Below are 19,547 nucleotides of genomic sequence, written 5' to 3'. Positions count from 1 at the left end.
GTATAAGCTGTACGTTCATAATTAAAATATACAGTATATCATTACATTAAGGGAGTTGATATGCTCCATTGACCCTTTGTTCTTTGAGCAGCTCAGTATTCTTGTTCAGGGAAGGGCATGATCTGTAATGGGACAGATGTGTACCAGCTGTTTGCTTGGGGAGGCCCCAATCGGCAGCAACTGGTTTGAAGGTGGTAACAGTTAGGAAACAATTAGAACAATTCCATGACTGCTCCACATCCATCACTTCTGTCTGGCACATAGCTGAATCAGTAACGCTAAAAACCTGCTGGATCCATACAAAACAAACCAAGTTTTCTTTTATGGCAGTTCAAAACCAACATAAAAAGAATTCTTAGTGGTATCTAAATACTCTCCCAAAGTCAAACTACTGACAAAGCTTTGGAATACTCAAAAGAATCCTGCAGTGTTCTACCCCATTAGTTTTGCATGTAAATAGTAAATGTCAGATGTAACAGCACAAAAGGAGAAAATTGCTCATTCCCCAATAAAGAAGTACAAAACACTAGAAAGCAAACAACAAGAATAAGCCCTTTAGAGAAAAAGAGTTAGGGAAAAGTCAAAGGTTGCAGATCTTCAGCACACCAAAAAAATTCAGAGCTGAAGATTTCAACAAGGATACCAAAAAATCCCTGTGTACAATCTAGTAAAGAACTGAAAACAGAAAACAGCTCTTACATGGAGTGAGGAGAGAGTGGTGGGGGGCTAGCGTGGAATAGCACTTGTAAGCTGTAATTGAGGCAGCTTAATCTCTGTTAAGGAAAAATTAGATAGTGCCTTGAGGCTCTTGCCAAATAAATAGCTCTCAGGAAATGAGTAAGCCTTGATTCTCCCAATGACTTTTTACTATTGTTTAACTAATGCTTGATGAAAGAACAGTTTGGATGGGAATAAGCTGGGAAAACTTTCTGTAACATTCAAAATACCACTCTCCATCTCAGCATCCAATGCCGGAAACAAAGTACTTTACTCAAACTGCACAATCTCATTATTCACAAAGATTGAAGGAAAAAAAGAAAGTGGCTAAGCTTATTTTGGGTACGTACTGGGGTGCGCATTCCCATCAAAATACTTCTCAGAGTGGTAGGAGGTGGCGTTGTGCTGTATAAATGGTTGGTCACTAAAAAGGTTCTCACAATGTAGACTACGGCACAGCTTTTTCAGAAAGCGTAGAACATAGCCGATGCTGTTCACTACAGGTAAGCTCAGGAGATGTTGTTTCCCATCGAAAGTAGCTGTGAAAAAATAGAAAAAAAAAGGATTTAGACTCAAATTTGACCAACCTAAAGCCAAAAAATGGTTAGATGGTTCTAACAGACAGAGACACATGGAGGGATGTCATAACCCAGGAATATCAACTCTGTGCAACAGGCACTTTCCAAAAAGCAGAAGGCTCTGTAGTGTCATTAATTCAAAGTTTATTACTTTTTGTAAAAGTCAGCAACCACATTGCAAAGGAGCCATGAAAGATGCATGGTTTAAGATATGACTTTCACGTGTGTTAGATGCTGAGCCAGGAAAATTTAGGGGAAAGAACTGCTACTCCACTGAGCTGTCATAACAGGTTCATTACTTTTTGTTGAACTGTGCTTTTTTAAATAAAACTTAAGAGGTCTTCTCTTGTAGGCTGAAAAAAATTAAATAAGGTTAAAGCATCAGAGGCTTAAAAAAGAAACTGATTCAAAAAGAAAAAAGCCATATTTGTTGGTGTTTTCTTTCATATGTAAATCAATTCCCAGTATAATTAGAGGCAACTGTCACTATAAAATGATTAAATCTCCCAGGATTAAAGGACAACAAGAACCACATTAAACTTTTAAATGTGCAGGTTTAAACAAATAAAAGTTAAAAAAATAATTTTTACCACAATTTTGCCAACCAAAGCCCAGGAAAGCAAAGCAATGAGGAAAACAAAAATGAAAGAAAAAAATAATATTCTAAAACAGAAGCAATAGATAACAACAATGAGAGAACTAAAAAATATATATTTCTCACTAAAAAAAGGTCTCGCTATTTTATTAGCTCATTATTACATCTTATTTAAACATAGGAAGATCTCTTCTCCATTGCCATTTTTTTCATCCAATAATCTCAAAGGTCAAGAACCAAAATATTTGGATAACCTGAATTTTACTTGGCAAACTTCCATTTAAACAGTAATAAATTAATTTTTGAGTCACAAGACACCCGGGGATACAAGGAAGGAACAGATTGTGGATGGAATACCAGTCCACTTCTGTTCCTACTTACCAGGAAAACCATGTGCACTCATATTGGAGAAATTATTTTTGCCAATTAATCTAACTTGCATCTTTGGGAGGTGGGAGGAAAAGATCCACACAGGCACAAAAAAAAGAACTGTAATCAGTACCACAGCCTAAATACAAATGATAGAAATAACTGTCTCAGCAGCAACAATAAAATAAAAGCCCAGAAAACATACTAGATCAAAAAAAATCACAATCAGCCAAGCATTTAAAAAATACAAACATTTTCTAGAACTTCTAGTATTACTAGTTACAGAAGAAAAAAACAACTTTTAAAAGCAAATGGTTTAATTCCAAAACAGTGACTGAAATGAGCATTCATAATTTTTTAACAATATTTTGAGAACAGTTGTGCTAAACATAATAAGAATATCAGCTGAAAAATTATGCACTTAACAATTTAAAGGCATGATTTGATGCAGGAAATCACATGCTAACCAGAGGAAAACTTGTGATTGATTAGACTTTGGCAACTTTCTTATATTTTAAATGCACTTTTATTTAATTTCAGAGATTAATAAAGATAAGATGTGGCATCAAAATATTTATTTGTGTATGCCAAGGATGGAAAATTGATGACCTCTTAGAATGTGGTTACACTGCTGACTGTATAATTCTTGAATGTGCACATATTATGTTTTCAACATACTAAGAAAACAGTGAAACATGGACTTCTTTTAAAATTCAATATATAATTACATTCTTCCTTCATAAAACAAGTTAAAAAAAACCCCCACATGATTACAGGAAGGGCAGCAGCGAGACTAATTATAGTAAAATAAGGATCAGTCTTTCTGTCTATGAAATCTTAAAAATAAATAAATAAAATTAAAACAACACCAATGACATAAACATAACTGTCAATTTTAGATAGCACTGTTTCAAACACCGGGTGTACAAAAACAAATTAAATTACATTTCTGGGAAAGCCTGGCCATGTTCAAATAGGTCAAAGCAGCATTTTGCCTTAGACTGGATCCTAGTCCATCTTTCTGGTAATAGGTGCACACATAATGAGGAAATTTAAAGTGACTAGCTCATATAAAATCATTACTTTGCACTGGCAATAAACCACATTCAAAAGGGAAGAAAAACCTGGCTTAACCAATGACTGATTGTGAGACAGGAACACCCTGGGATCTTTTGAAAGAACAGAGCATAATGCCAAAGATTTAGCATGAGACAAATAGAAATGAACTGGCAATAACAGCACATCCTGCTGTCTGTGAAGAGAAGACTGTAATATTGGACAGGTGCACAGTATATAAAGCAGAACAGAAGCATATGAAAATGGATAAAAAAGCTGTACACTTACATGCTTCTACATATTCATGTAACTTACATGTTTAAATGCTTGTTATAATCTTAAATGTTTACATACACCCTTAGTGAATTGAACGATATTAAGTTGAAAATACTTCCTTATACATAAGATACATTTAGAGTAAGCACATGGTCTTCATGTGGAATTAGTTTTCCTAGCTTTCTGTATCAAATACTTTAACTTTTTCTCTTGAGGTTCCTCTAGAGCAAGAGACACATGCTTGGGCACATGTTAAAAACTGCCACCGAAAAATGAATATAACAAAAAATCTAAAGTTTGACGAGCGAGGGACAAGAAGGAGATGACATTCACACTTGCAAGCTAAAATGTACTAAGAAAACAGATGCAGAAGTATTACTATAAACACACATCTACATGAGTCTTAAAATCTGCATTCTGAAAAATGGGTTGTTTAAGTTGGGAGTTTCTGTTTTGTGTTTTATTTTACTATTTATATAGTCATTGCATTCATTTCTGCAAGTTATGCACTGCATTAATCTTCAGATGTTGCACTCGCTGTTTGGGAATGTATGTGTAAGATTCAAACTTAAGAAATGTAAAGTGTCGCCTGTGTGCCACACAAAGATATAAGGATATAAATTCCTAATGATACATACAGTAACTACAATTTAACAAATGTCATGAGAGTTTGTGAGTTCACAACAAAGGAAGACTTATTAATAATTTTGAACACCACAAAGAAAGATACTTTTTTAAAATTTGTATTTTCTTGTTTAGTCAAATTTGTTCAAACTTTTCTTTTCAATATGCTTAATGATTTGGTAAAAAAAATTGCAAGTCTGGCAACTAATGCACTTGTAAAGTTCTTTGGGATGGTGTTCAATATAGAAATGTCTTATACAAAGAATATTACCTTTGTTTCAAAAGTATATTTCACTTTTTCCAAGAAGAATAATACAAAAGTATTATTCATTTAGTGGCTACATCATTTTTACCAAATGAAAAAAATTGTACTAGTATTTTCTCTTCAAAATAACATTATTTTTCATTACAAAATATTTAATTTAGAGTACTAAATTAAACTAACCTGCTTATCTTTGAGATGGGGGAAAACATCACAACACCCAAGAAATGCCTATACAAACAAGTTAACAACATGCAAAATCAGCCAGTATCCAAGCCTGAACCCAAAATTCAGGAGATAGGAGGCAGCAGTGCTAATCTGTGTCCACCTGTTATGCAGGTAAAATGTTATTTATATTTCTGGGAAAATATAAGACAAAAACTAAAGTAGTGTAACATCAACTAAAAAAAACAGATTGCAAGATGAGACATCATTTCTGTCTGGTAAATCTAATTAGTTTTTCCACACAAGAGTAAAAAAACGGACTAGACTTTTCAAATTTCTGAAAGCAGTTTTGTTATTTTACTGATCTGTTTTTGCTTTTAAACCAATGCTGATGTCGCTATAATGGTATACATGCAACACTGTAACTGTCAATAAAACATGGCAAAAAATATCTATATGTGTAGAAATAAAGCTTTGTTGGATGAACATTGTACTTATAACTGCCCTGAATTCAAGATGTGTCTTTAAAAAAGTAACAGATCCTTTATAAATACAAACTGTTTGATGGTGACAATAACAATTAAGAAACCAGAAAAAAAACAAAAAACCATCACATCAAAATCAGTCCAGAAGTAGAAACCCAACCTGCATATCAAGTTTAGCTTTGCAGGAAGCCTGTGTCTCGCCCAACAGCACTGCGTGCTAGGCAGAATTCAGGACTGCCTAACTTAAGAGTTAAGCACATGTGATTATAACGTGAATTTTACATAAAAGTAAAAATTAAACCTAAAAAATATTTATACTGCAATTATGTAATCTCTTTATTATGATTCTTTGAATTTTCAAGCTAAACAATATTATTCATTTCAGACTGAACTCAAGTATCTTTTATACAGATATATATGAACTATTACTTGTGTGCAATAAGTGATTGATATTTTGCTTGAACTTTCTTTTGATTTATTTAGAAGAGGCTCTAATGTTCAAATTAATTTACAGTTGTCAAATATACTGAAAAGTGTATTTGCTAAATGAACTAGCAAAAACTGATTCTTTGAAAAGAAATGTTATTTGAACCTGACAACAAGTTACTCTGTTGAGCTACCTTTATTATTTTTCATAATTTGAGTTTTCTGCTTCGGCTTGTGGGCAACTTGAAATTATAATCTGCATTTTGAGTTGCTCAAGACATGAAAATGTTCTCCTTTAATAAGGATACAGAAGAAAAGAGAATCAAGCTCTGCACCCCCAGCTGTCATTTATCAGCCTGAAGTATATTCATATGCAGATGTTCTTGCTCATTAAAAAGATGATTTGATTCAGAGCAGTGAGCTAAAAATGGTTTCTCACTCAAATAGAAAATATCAAATATAAACCCAATTGCACCCTCCACAAAAACACTGCCAAAAAAAGCACTAAATCCTTATTTAGAAGTAAATGTTTTTGAATTGGTTCCGTTGTCATAAACAGGCCTCTATGTTATCTGGTATATAACAAAAAGCAATTCATATCTTGTGTCATTCCAGCAGTTAGACCCTTTAATTATTACTATTATCATCACTGTTGATCTAGAATACTTAGCACATGATGTATTGCCTCAGGATACATGCTTTCATTTGAATAAATATGGAGACACCAACACATTCCAGATTTGGACAAAACCTGAGTACACTCATTGGATGGACATACAGTATGCAAATTGTGGAACATTTTTGAAACATCAGATTACTTGAAATGTTTTTCACTTATTTTTCATTCTTTTTTCACATTCAATAGCATGCTTAGTTGTACTACTAGTGGGATTCAATAATTCAGACAAGAGGAGAAACATGAATGTATTGCTTATAGACTGATTTTAAAAAATCCTCTTGGGAGCTAAGACTAGGATAGCCTTAGGATGGAGGATATTGGATCTCCTTAAATGGTACAGGAAGAGGAAGAGATAAAGAAATTGCAAAAAGAACTGAAGAAGGTTTGAAAATGATAGCAAAGGTGAGCTGCCCTCCTGGTAAGATGGTACTGTATGTGAGACTTTTAAAATGTATCATGTCATTACATTGGGGAATACGCAATGCTTGAATATAAAAGCACCACAAATGCATTTGTATGTTGGCATTTTGCTTCACCACATCAAACCATTCATCAAACATTGAAGCACACACATTGATCCTGTAAGATCCTCAAAGTGGTTTTCTGTCACATGTACAGTAGATTGTAAACAGAGACTCTGATGTCACATTCTGACTTTTGTCACAATACACTCCCTGACTTTTTGCTGATACTGCAACTCACGCACGTGTTGTGTTAATTTCTGAGGGCATGCTCAGAGGACACGTCAAATGAACGCTGGGAATGCGTGGCAGCCATGATGTATAAACGCGCCTTTAAAGGAAGACAACTTCAACCTAACCTCTGACTCATAATTTGGTGTTGTTCGGTTTAAAAATAAATAAATAAATAAAAATAAAAGTGGATGTTGACAGTTAAGGTCCACTCACATACATGAAGTTATTCCTGGATGATGTAGTGATCGACAGAACTGTTACTGAGAAGAATCGCTAAGCGGAACAGTGTCAGGCAAATAACCGTACACCTAAGCAGTTTTCCTGTTCAAAAAGATGGGAACCAGTAACTGCTGATGATATCTAGGGCATTTTAGGCTTATTGATATTGCATGGATTTGTAGTAAAACCTGAGCAGCGATGGTACCGGTCCAAGAAAAAAATTTTGGCAACACAGTTCTTTAAAGAAATTATGTCTGAGTATAAGTTTTCACTGATTATGAAATATCTGCACTTTACTATCAAAGAACACTGTGATGAGAATACCCATCCAGCACCTAAACTGAAGAAAATTTGGGATATATACCAGGCCATTGTAGCAAAATGTTGGAGCATTTACATTCCAGACCGTGACGTCAGCATCGATGAAAGTCTCATGGCTTATAACAGCTGACTGTCATGGATACAGTACACCTCGTCAAAACGAGCAATATTTGGCATAAAGTTTTATGAGCTTTGTGAATTTAAAATGGGATACGTTTGGAATCCGGTTCTGTGACAGTGAAAGGGACAATGTTTGATCAGAAATTAAGATTAAGTGGGCTCAAAAATGTTATGATATACATCAACAGTACACATTCAATATATTTATAAAATACACTGTATGGGAACAATTATACTATAAGCTCTGCACTGATAAGGCACCTTGGGATAGTGCTTGTTTACTATATCGTACATGCACAAGCAACTGGTTTAGAGTGGTATATGTTATAATTTTATATCAATAATCACGTTTTCAATGTGACTGTTTAATCTGTATATTCAATATACTGTAAGCTAAAATGGCAAAAAAGTGCTGATCTTAACACAGGGAGCGTATTCCAATTTAGAAAATAACCCTAGCTTGGAGACCAGTTCATCTAAGTGCCACACACCCCTATTTAACAACACCAGACCAGATGAATTTAGAGTCACAAATTAACCTATTACATGTATTTAGGGATGAGAAGAGAAAACCAAAGTACACGGAGAAATACCCATGCCAACATGGGGAGAATGTTCATAGTCCACAATAGCATAATATTCAAACAAAATCAACAGGCAATGGATGGGGATAACCCAAGATACTGGATCCATGAAGATGGAGTGCTAACCACTCACTACCATGATTTATTTTTCATGGTTTAATTAACCCCTACTTAAACCTTTCCTTATGTGGTGCATGCTGACACAGCCCTGCTCTTACTCCTCCTATGTACTGTATAGAGTTTTTAAAAAGTGCAGGCCAAACAATATCACTATGGGCAAAACATATTTCACTTGTAATGATTGGTCCAACTATTGAATGCATAACCATGCATTTCTTCACATTGTTGTAAAAGCCCTGTATGGCAATATGTAGCCATTGCATGTTTAAGTGCCAGCTGCGCACTGAACCCTGTGTTTCTGCAGATGAAGTCTACAGACTCAGGTACATACTGTGGATGACTCCTCTACTAATTACATTACCAGTGCACTACATGTTGCCTTAGACAATGCTTTTTAATTACTGCTAAGGCATAAGAAGAGGTGCATTGGTCCAGAGAACTTTGGATTATGAGCCATATTCCATTGAAACAAATACAATTCACAAACCAATATGCTTACAGAAGGAGTCAAATCATTCCTTTTGAAACCAGCCAGGATTGATATATAATCCCAATCAGCAGCATGGAAAATTTATACACTCACAAACACCTGGCACTCTAAAATAAGACAGTGCCAGCACCACCCATCAAAGAAATTATTTACCTTGAAGTGTCGCCAAACAAACAGAAACAAAAGCACAGCCTACCTGATATTTTTTCACCGCCGTAACCTTGAGTGAGCAGGGAGAAGACAGCTTTTTGCTGGAAAGCACAGTCGATACATGCTTGAACTGCTTGTTGCAGCACTACAGAGGGCCTGTCTGGTCCAAAATGATCCGGAAGCTGCTGTACTTTTTTCCTGTCAAGATTAGGACCTGTGTTGGCTTGCTTGTTTATATATATGCAAACTGCAAATACAGGTAGAGAAATATTTAGAAAAAAGTTAGCAAATAGCAACCTATAAGATAAAAGGAATCAAAGTACAAGAAATAGCTTGGTCAATTTGAAACCATTAATTTTGGATGAAAGCAACTGAACAATTGTAATACTGCTTGCAAAAGTTTTTTTGATGGTGACACGTGATGTTAAACCTTTTCTCCACATTTATCATTCACATTTCTGGCTAATCAATTCGGGAAGTGGCAGCATAACACAGAGATGCAAAAACCCATAATTGGATGGGGCCAGAATGTATTTCCATTGCAGAACACCATCAAGCACATGCCTCATATTCAAGCAACTTAGCAAAACCAATCAACCTCACAGTGTTTCTTGTTTTGGGTAAATTTAAGTTCTCAGATTAAACCAATAAAACAGTAAACAGCAGGAGTTTATACATTATGTTAGCAGTATTTGTTCATGTTTCATCATAATTGTGTAATTATAGCAATTTCAACATCTAAAATATACTGTCCATGTCCCCCGGCAATATGGGAACTATTCTAACGAAATTTCCTATCATAAAGCAGAGATAAACCCTGGATACCGCTATATCACAGAGATTACTCATATACAAATCCAAACTTACTCCAAAGGGGCCAGGTTGCCTGGCAACTGTGAAATAACAGAAAGTCTTTAGAGTTGGAGAGGTAAAAGGATTCCCCCATAGCAAACCCTACTAAGTATTCTAGTTGAAACAATAGTCAGTTGGTAATGCTAGATACTATAGTGTGGTAGACTGCCACTCTGAAGTACAATTAGGTTTCAAGTTAAAACTGGATGAATGCAAAGTACAAATCATTATCATAATACACACTTTATGCTCATAATTCTCATTATGTTCACTTTTCTGTGCTGCCTTTGCATTTTTGGTGGGAGGATTGGGTGGAATTTTTATGTTCAGTCATTGGGCAGGGCAGTAAAATTGGTTTGGAGATATACGATATTGCACAGTACTTTGAGCCAAGAAGTAAAAATTAAAGAATTTGTTTATTTATATTGCACTCACACACACATTTTTAGTGTTTTTTTCCTCTCTGCAGGTTGAATAATAATACGACAAAGGTCAAAAATAACAACAGGTAACAATATAGCTGGTAGCTGACATTGAATAACAAGATGTTCATTCAAAATACATCCATCCATCCATTGTCTCCCGCTTATCCGAGGTCGGGTCGCGGGGGCAGCAGCTTGAGCAGAGATGCCCAGACTTCCCTCTCCCCAGCCACTTCTTCTAGCTCTTCCGGGAGAATCCCAAGGCGTTCCCAGGCCAGCCGAGAGACATAGTCCCTCCAGTGTGTCCTGGGTCTTCCCCGGGGCCTCCTCCCGGTTAGACGTGTCCGGAACACCTCACCAGGGAGGCGTCCAGGAGGCATCCTGATCAGATGCCCAAGCCACCTCATCTGACTCCTCTCGATGCGGAGGAGCAGCGGCTCTACTCTGAGCCCCTCCCGGATGACTGAGCTTCTCACCCTATCTTTAAGGGAAAGCCCAGACACCCTGCGGAGGAAACTCATTTCAGCCGCTTGTATTCGCGATCTCGTTCTTTCGGTCACTACCCATAGCTCATGACCATAGGTGAGGGTAGGAACATAGATCGACTGGTAAATTGAGAGCTTCGCCTTGCGGCTCAGCTCCTTTTTCACCACGACAGACCGATGCAGCGCCCGCATTACTGCGGATGCCGCACCGATCCGCCTGTCGATCTCACGCTCCATTCTTCCCTCACTCGTGAACAAGACCCCGAGATACTTGAACTCCTCCACTTGGGGCAGGATCTCGCTACCAACCCTGAGAGGGCACTCCACCCTTTTCCGGCTGAGGACCATGGTCTCAGATTTGGAGGTGCTAATTCTCATCCCACCCGCTTCACACTCGGCCGCGAACCGATCCAGAGAGAGCTGAAGATCACGGCCTGATGAAGCAAACAGGACAACATCATCTGCAAAAAGCAGTGACTCAATCCTGAGCCCACCAAACCGGACCCCCTCAACACCCTGGCTGCGCCTAGAAATTCTGTCCATAAAAGTTATGAACAGAACAGGTGACAAAGGGCAGCCCTGGCGGAGTCCAACTCTCACTGGAAACGGGTTCGACTTACTGCCGGCAATGCGGACCAAGCTCTGGCACCGATCGTACAGGGACTGAACAGCCCTTATCAGGGGGGCCGGTACCCCATACTCTCAGAGTAGCCCCCACAGGATTCCCCGAGGGACACGGTCGAATGCCTTTTCCAAGTCCACAAAACACATGTAGACTGGTTGGGCAAACTCCCATGCACCCTCCAGGACCCTGCTAAGGGTATAGAGCTGGTCCACTGTTCCGCGACCAGGACAAAAACCACACTGTTCCTCTTGAATCCGAGGCTCGACTATCCGACGGACCCTCCTCTCCAGGAGCCCTGAATAGACTTTTCCAGGGAGGCTGAGGAGTGTGATCCCTCTGTAGTTGGAACACACCCTCCGATCCCCCTTCTTAAAGAGGGGGACCACCACCCCGGTCTGCCAATCCAGAGGCACTGTTCCTGATGTCCATGCGATGTTGCAGAGGCGTGTCAGCCAAGACAGTCCTACAACATCCAGAGCCTTGAGGAACTCCGGGCGTATCTCATCCACCCCCGGGGCCCTGCCACCAAGGAGTTTTTTGACCACCTCGGTGACCTCAGTCCCAAAGATGGGGGAGCCCACCTCTGAGTCCCCAGGCTCTGCTTCCTCATTGGAAGGCATGTTAATGGGATTGAGGAGGTCTTCGAAGTACTCCCCCCACCGACCCACAATGTCCCGAGTCGAGGTCAGCAGCGCACCATCCCCACCATATACAGTGTTGACACTGCACTGCTTCCCCTTCCTGAGACGCCGGATGGTGGACCAGAATCTCCTCGAAGCCGTCCGAAAGTCGTTCTCCATGGCCTCTCCAAACTCCTCCCACGCCCGAGTTTTTGCCTCAGCAACCACCAAAGCCGCATTCCGCTTGGCCTGCCGGTACCTATCAGCTGCCTCCAGGGTCCCACAGGACAAAAGGGTCCCGTAGGACTCCTTCTTCAGCTTGACGGCATCCTTCACCGCCGGTGTCCACCAACGGGTTCGGGGATTGCCGCCACGACAGGCACCGACCACCTTACGGCCACAGCTCCAGTCAGCTGCCTCAACAATAGAGGCACGGAACATGGCCCATTCGGACTCAATGTCCCCCACCTCCCTCGGGATGTGGTCGAAGTTCTGCCGGAGGTGGGATTTGAAGCTACTTCTGACAGGGGGCTCTGCCAGACGTTCCCAGCAGACCCTCACAACACGTTTGGGCCTACCACGCCTGACCGGCATCCTCCCCCACCATCGAAGCCAACTCACCACCAGGTGGTGATCAGTTGACAGCTCCGCCCCTCTCTTCACCCGAGTGTCCAAGACATGTGGCCGCAAGTCCGACGACACGACCACAAAGTCGATCATCGAACTGAGGCCTAGGGTGTCCTGGTGCCAAGTGCACATATGAACACCCCTATGCTTGAACATGGTGTTCGTTATGGACAATCCGTGACGAGCACAGAAGTCCAATAACAAAACACCGCTCGGGTTCAGATCGGGGGGGCCATTCCTCCCAATCACACCCTTCCAGGTCTCACTGTCATTGAGCACGTGAGCATTGAAGTCTCCCAGCAGAACGAGGGAGTCCCCAGAAGGTATGCCCTCTAGCACCCCCTCCAGGGACTCCAAAAAGGGTGGGTACTCCAAACTGCTGTTCGGTGCATACGCACAAACAACAGTTAGGACCCGTCCCCCCACCCGAAGGCGAAGGGAGGCTACCCTCTCGTCTACTGGGGTAAACCCCAATGTACAGGCTCCAAGTTGGGGGGCAATAAGTATACCCACACCTGCTCGGCACCTCTCACCGGGGGCAACTCCAGAGTGGTACAGAGTCCAGCCCCTCTCAAGGAGATTGGTTCCAGAGTCCAAGCTGTGCGTCGAGGTGAGTCCGACTATATCTAGCCGGAACCTCTCAACTTCGCGCACTAGCTCAGGCTCCTTCCCCTTCAGAGAGGTGACATTCCACGTCCCAAGAGCCAGCTTCTGTAGCCGAGGATCGGACCGCCAAGGTCCCCGCCTTCGGCCACCACCCAACTCACACTGCACCCGACCTCCTTGGCCCCTCCCATAGGTGGTGAGCCCATGGGAAGGGGGACCCACGTTGCCTCTTCGGGCTGTGCCCGGCCGAGCCCCATGGGTGCAGGCCCGGCCACCAGGCGCTCGCCATCGAGCCCCACCTCCAGGCCTGGCTCCAGAGTGGGGCCCCGGTGACCCGCGTCCGGGCAAGGGAAAACGCCGTCCAAAATTGTTTTTCTTGATAGGAGGTTTATAAATACATGTAAATTAAAAATATTTCTCATGTAAAAATGATTGAAAATCATGTAATATGTTCAATATATCCTGCTGTGTACACTTTACACACCCAAAAGACAGAGGAAAAGCTGAAAAAGAATCTCCTTTAAGATAAACTGTTTATGTTTTTTTATATTTATTTAATGAAAGGAGACATTTAAATACTAAGGGATTAGTTGGTGCAGTTTCTTTAAGAAGCATGAAATTTCAAAGCTCACACTTAAACTCAGCTGAAACACATTTCCTGCCTTTCTCTGCACATAAAACATATTTGGTCTTCAGACACCTCTCAAAGATATATGGCACACAGAAAGATAAGTAAAAACAAAAAAGGCAGTGCAGTTGCAAACAGCTATGGCGGAAGCTTGTCACTGTCACCAAAAGTAGGAAGAGAAACACAGGTTTCACTTTTAGACATGGGCTTCCCCATGCAAAGAAATGCATAAACCTAAGGGACTATAGATCTGAGGGAAAGGGCGAAACAAAAAACATGATTACACACTGACCACGTAAATGGAAAGAGTAAAATTATTCAATCTCTTTAGTAATATGTTGAGAACAATGGACATAACTTAAGAAAAAAAACTGCTAGTTACATATCCTCCAAGAAGTGTGCTTGTAAGGTTGTGGATTACATCACCACAACAAATCAGTGTGTGCTTTAAAAGACACAGATATTTGTCAAGTAAGCTGTACCTGAGTACACATCGATTAGACTTTCACTGCAGTTTTATCTTTGTGCCTTTTATCTGGACTTTGGCTTTTACCATTTGTTTATTACCTTTGTATTTAAAACTTAATATGATGATTATGTTGGATTTCTTTTGCTCTTGTAAGCTATCTTAATTTGTTACTTGGGCAAGCACTCAGTCACTACACACACATACACACACACACATATTACATATATAATTATTCTGTATTTGTATGTTTGATGTTACTGTGTATATTAATACTATAATTAAGTAAATATTTCATTGCCATAGAGATGTTTTTCACATGGAATTTGATTTGGTGAAGCTCATGTAAAAAAACATCTATACAAACAAAGTACATAAAGAAATATTTATCATTCCCATTAGCCCATATACATTCAGTTTAACATAACTATCCCTAGATATTCAGAAAATCTTAAGGTCAAGATGTTACATTCAGTAGCAAATTATTTAAAATAGTTGGTACTGAATTGCCCATTCTTAAACAGATCAGTGATAAAATGTTAGTCTTCATTAAAGTCTCCTCTTTAAAGGCTTACTGCATTCTTACTTCCCTCTGCTGAAAGACATTTAAATTGTTCGACCCATGGGGTTGATGGTCAGTGTTTTTAGTTTAAGCATATTGATCAAGGGCTTTCCTGCAGCTCCAGGAATATCAGCATGATATACTGTAAATGGAGATCAACATGCATCTGTTCAAACAAATAAGCTATGTCTGATTGGGCTTCTTTATTTAGAATAAATCATTTGCAGTTGAAACAAATCCAGACAGAAAGAATTCCAAATGGTGACCCCTATACTCTGTCTGGTTTTAGCCAATGCATTAAATGTATATAAAACAAAAACAAAGAAATATATCAATAAAGAATAACATTTTCGATCAAACATACACATAGAAACAGACTGACAGGTTATGAAGTGAAATTAAATTTTCAAATCTGTTAATACTAAATTTGTAATAGTGTGTACAATATAGACATTAAGCATATGACCTGCTTTTCAGCACCTTGAACAAAATCATTCTGTAAGAAAATTAATGATCAGCATGCAGTCACATAGTAATCCCAATCAGACAAAATTAACCAAATGTCACAATATTGTAGTTATCTGTGAAAATGTCAGCCCATGGCATTAAAAAGTAAAATATAAAGGACATAAACTGTTAACATATACATCTGGTTTTAGCTGCATATAAAACAAACAGAAACAAATTCCATAAATACATTAGCCTGTGAATTATAAAGGATTACTCCTTAGAACCGAGGATTTCACATTTAATAAAACCATCACCTGCCTGCTTACAAGGTAAAATTAAACCGTTACTAACATAATAAGTTCCAGCATGAGTGAATCAAATACTCATGAAAGGTGTATTTTACCACTCCGATTCTTTGTGTCAGAGGGAAGCACTATATTATACACCTACCTGTAAGCACTTGAGGTGTGGCTGAATGAGGAACAGTGGCAGCATCTTGAGGAATAGAACTCATATCTGGCTCTGGTGTGCTGCTAGGCGGGGAGATAGCCAAAGGTGTCATCATAATCCGAGACTTGAGCTACAGTTTATGGAAAGGTCCAATGTTAATTTAAAATATTTAAAGAAGCAGGTACAAGTAGATAAATCTAACGGTGACCAAACAAGCCAAACTGGATATCTTAACCACAGGGGGAAATGTTAAAATTAATATAACAAAATGATGGTAAACTCCTTTGAAATATTTAAGGCCTACACTAATAAGTCAAGCTGAGGTGTTCATTAATTTCAGCCTATTTAACAAGACCATCATTTTACAATTTTCTCCAGGCAGCTATAATATCTAATGTTCCCTATAAGAAGAACAAAAGCAAAGAGGCGAAGGGAAGTATGTCATTCACCATAAATAATAACTAGCACTGCAGCAAATAAGATTTAGGCCAAAATGCATTTAATCGCTTATATTAAGAACAAAATATAAATTGCCTGGCATGAACTATAAAAAAGACAGATAAGAGATAGCATGGGCCTTTTCTGTTTGATTTGTGCTAAAAAGAAATTTACAAATGTTTTGTATTCAAGAATAGTAAACAGTTAAAAATTGGAAGTACCAGTAACACTCAAATAAATACAGAATAAAAATCAATTTGGAGGAGTCCTGTTTCCTAGCCACAGTAATATTTAACAAAGGGAAAACAGGAAAAGCCACACTCATTCGTGATATTAAAACATTTTCAAACATACCTATTTTTGCTGATGATGTGCATTTATATTAAAAGAAACTTATACAACTTATCATCTTCCACTGTACCCTGTAACCATATATTATACCATATCTTAAAAGAAATTTCACTTTAGGTAGACGTTTATGTCATTTTTCTTTTCATTCTTTGTTGCAGTACCAGATTTAGAAAAAAAGACCAATTCTGAATTAGTTGCTAGATTATAAACTAGACACTCTTGTTTACACTGAGTTGTTGTAAAAATACTGTATTAAATTTATTTTTGGTGGTAAGTGTCTCAGTGTATTATTGGGACATAACATTATGATCATACACTAAAAATACATGACAGAAATAAGTTCTCTTCAATTCAAACCTACTCAATGAGGTTCAAGCATAACTAGCACCACTGGCCATATTCCACCAGCAATAGGCACAAGGCAGGGCACAAATCATGAATAAGACACCAGCTTATCACTATACCCTCAGATTTGCATACAACAGCAATATTAAGCAATATGTCTTTTAACAATGACAGGAGAAAAACCTGTAGATTAACTGTGTACTGAAGTGAAGTAGCAATGCTATCTGCCACATCACAGTACCTCCTAATTAACCTTTTGCACATGTTACATTGCATTCCAAGTGCAGAGTCAATAATGTGGAGTGCCGAGTATACCACAGCAGCATTAGGCAAAAAGAATGCCCAAAAGAATAGGGCATATTCATACACACACCAGGGTAATTTTGAGTTACCCATTGATATTACAAGGGGCTTTTACAGTTTATTGCAAAAATAAACTAGAGTTTCTGGAAGAAACCCATTCTGACAAGAAGAAAAGATCTAAGAAACACTGCTCTAAAAGCCACCATATGGCACTACAGTATACAGTAATGACTGATTAAAGAATATTTTTACAATTACCATATTTATACATTTGAACAACTCAACCTACATTTACAAAAGGTGGGTAAACAGAGGAATGCTAAATATAGGAGATAAATATACACTCCACCATCTACACTAGAGATGGTACCTGGGAATTTATTCACTTTCTTGTGAGTTGTGCAGATCAAAAACACAGAAATATGAATTACTGTGAAAAAAGAGTCCTATTACCATGGCTATTTCAGACTCTTCAGCCTTATCCAAACATGTAAACACAGTAGTTCATTGCAGATTTACCTTTCGCTGAATCCTAAAAAGGCTCCTTGATAAACCAACAAGGTTATAACAATGGATAGGGGCATTCCTTACAATGCTAATTCTAGAGGTAATTGTAAACTGCATCCAAATTGGTTTCAGGATCTGCAACACTGTTAACACATTAACAACTATCCAAGCACTGACCTTAAATCCAGGTTTTCTTCCCCTCTTCTTAGGTACTTTTAGTGGAGAAAGGGATTCAGAATAACGATTTTGGAAATCCACTTTAGAGACAGTACTGCGTAAAGGTGGTCTTCCTCGTTTTCTTCCTGGTATCTTCCCTCTTTGGCCAGGAATGAATGAAGGGCTCATTGCAGATGATTGCATTTCACTGTTGTCTTGTTTCTGTGTTGAAGTTGCAGGAATACTCATTGGGTCTGGAAATGATTAAGTTGTTAGAGTCACACTTTAAAATAGATAACTGAGCATAAAAATCTTTCATATTGCTAGTGAATCCTATTAGCAAGCATGCCAACAAATAAAGTGCCTAAAAATGACCACTGCAAGTGTCCGAGAAAGCATGTGAACATGAGCAACAAGGTGACGGCTATACTCCATATAAAGCTGGCCTTATTTAATTTGCTGTATTGAAGCTGACACGTCATTACTCTGTCATAAAATGGGTTGAGGAAGAAACAATATGCTTACAACACCATCTTTTACTACGACCTCTGATTTAAGAAAGTACAGCACAAAAATAAACAGCCATAACTCAACCTCAAAGAAAAAAAAAAGCCTGCAATTAACCAGGTTGGCGACCAAAACAATCACTGTAATATAAGCAAACACATTAAATATGGTACATAAACAATAAAAAAAACAAAAAAACAACTTACTACACAAACTATAAAGAACACATAGTACAGTGTACACAGTATGTTCATAAATCCACTATATACACATGTATGAATATGCACAGCACAAGTGCATACATACAATGTACATAAACTGTATATACACACAAAATATATAATTATAAATGAATGCACAAAACTGCACCAACATCTCTACATAAACACAATTTACACATTATACACAGTACACACAACTACCAACAACATACACAGTGTAAACACACAACATGCCAGTATACAAACATAATGTATGCATATACAACTTATATGCACATTCATTAACTATAGTCTTTTTGCACCGATGGTTTATAAAACACACATACAAACTCAAAACAAATGTACATACGTACATACAGTAAAAACATGGAAACACTCACATATATATAATGCACTGCAGGACTAAGCTCTCAAAATGGCAAATATACAAACACTGTACCAATTGTAAAGTCCTCACATGTGCCCAGCAGCAAAGCCATTTGCCTTACCTATTTGCTGAACTAATGAGCTAAGCCGTGTCTCTTTAATTCAGTCCTTGTGCTCTATGCACTCAGCATTCTCACTCAGAGAGCTGCAAAAGCCATCTTTCCCTCTGCTGCTACTCTCTTCTTGTCGCTTCTGTAGCTCAGAGCTCCAGCTGCAAACATCTCATTAGACTAATGCATTCAGCACAGGGCAGAAAACTCGATTTACCATAGCTACAGCAATGAATTTCCATTACGATGACAGCTTCAACCACATCATGTCCGGAAGGCCAGCCAACCGCTGGCTTTCAAAGAATAAACGCATACTACACGCACAAAACGAGGCCTCCTGGGGGGGTGGGGGGTGCGAGTGGGTGTGTGTGTGTGTGTGTGACTGTAGATGTGTGGGTGTTTGTGTCTGAGTGAAATATGCCTTCCTTCCTCTTTGATAATTATAAAAAAATGAAAAAAAAGAATGAATGACAGACAGAAAAGACAAAGATACTAATGACTTTCATCTTTGACTACTAG

The 19,547-nt window shown here is 38.7% G+C and overlaps 1 protein-coding gene across 4 annotated transcripts in view; it reads right to left on the bottom strand.

The window, feature by feature from the left end:
- The window catches only part of scml4 (Scm polycomb group protein like 4), a 268,399-nt gene that overhangs the window by 78,885 nt on the left and 169,967 nt on the right, over positions 1-19,547 (bottom strand). For 3 of the 4 annotated variants that reach the window (XM_028797625.2, XM_051925146.1, XM_051925145.1), the window contains exons 4-7: positions 17,846-18,078; positions 15,725-15,854; positions 8,978-9,178; positions 1,068-1,256 (exon numbers count right to left, since the gene is read on the bottom strand). In XM_028797625.2, the coding sequence (XP_028653458.1) occupies positions 1,068-1,256; positions 8,978-9,178; positions 15,725-15,854; positions 17,846-18,078 (753 nt within the window). Of the gene's footprint in view, positions 1-1,067; positions 1,257-8,977; positions 9,179-15,724; positions 15,855-17,845; positions 18,079-19,040; positions 19,333-19,547 lie in introns of those variants that run through there. The other variant, XM_028797626.2, reaches the window with a different exon arrangement.

The sequence above is a fragment of the Erpetoichthys calabaricus genome, chromosome 3 (assembly GCF_900747795.2).
Source record: "Erpetoichthys calabaricus chromosome 3, fErpCal1.3, whole genome shotgun sequence".
Lineage (NCBI taxonomy): Eukaryota > Metazoa > Chordata > Cladistia > Polypteriformes > Polypteridae > Erpetoichthys > Erpetoichthys calabaricus.
This window is presented reverse-complemented; position numbering and strand designations above follow the sequence as displayed.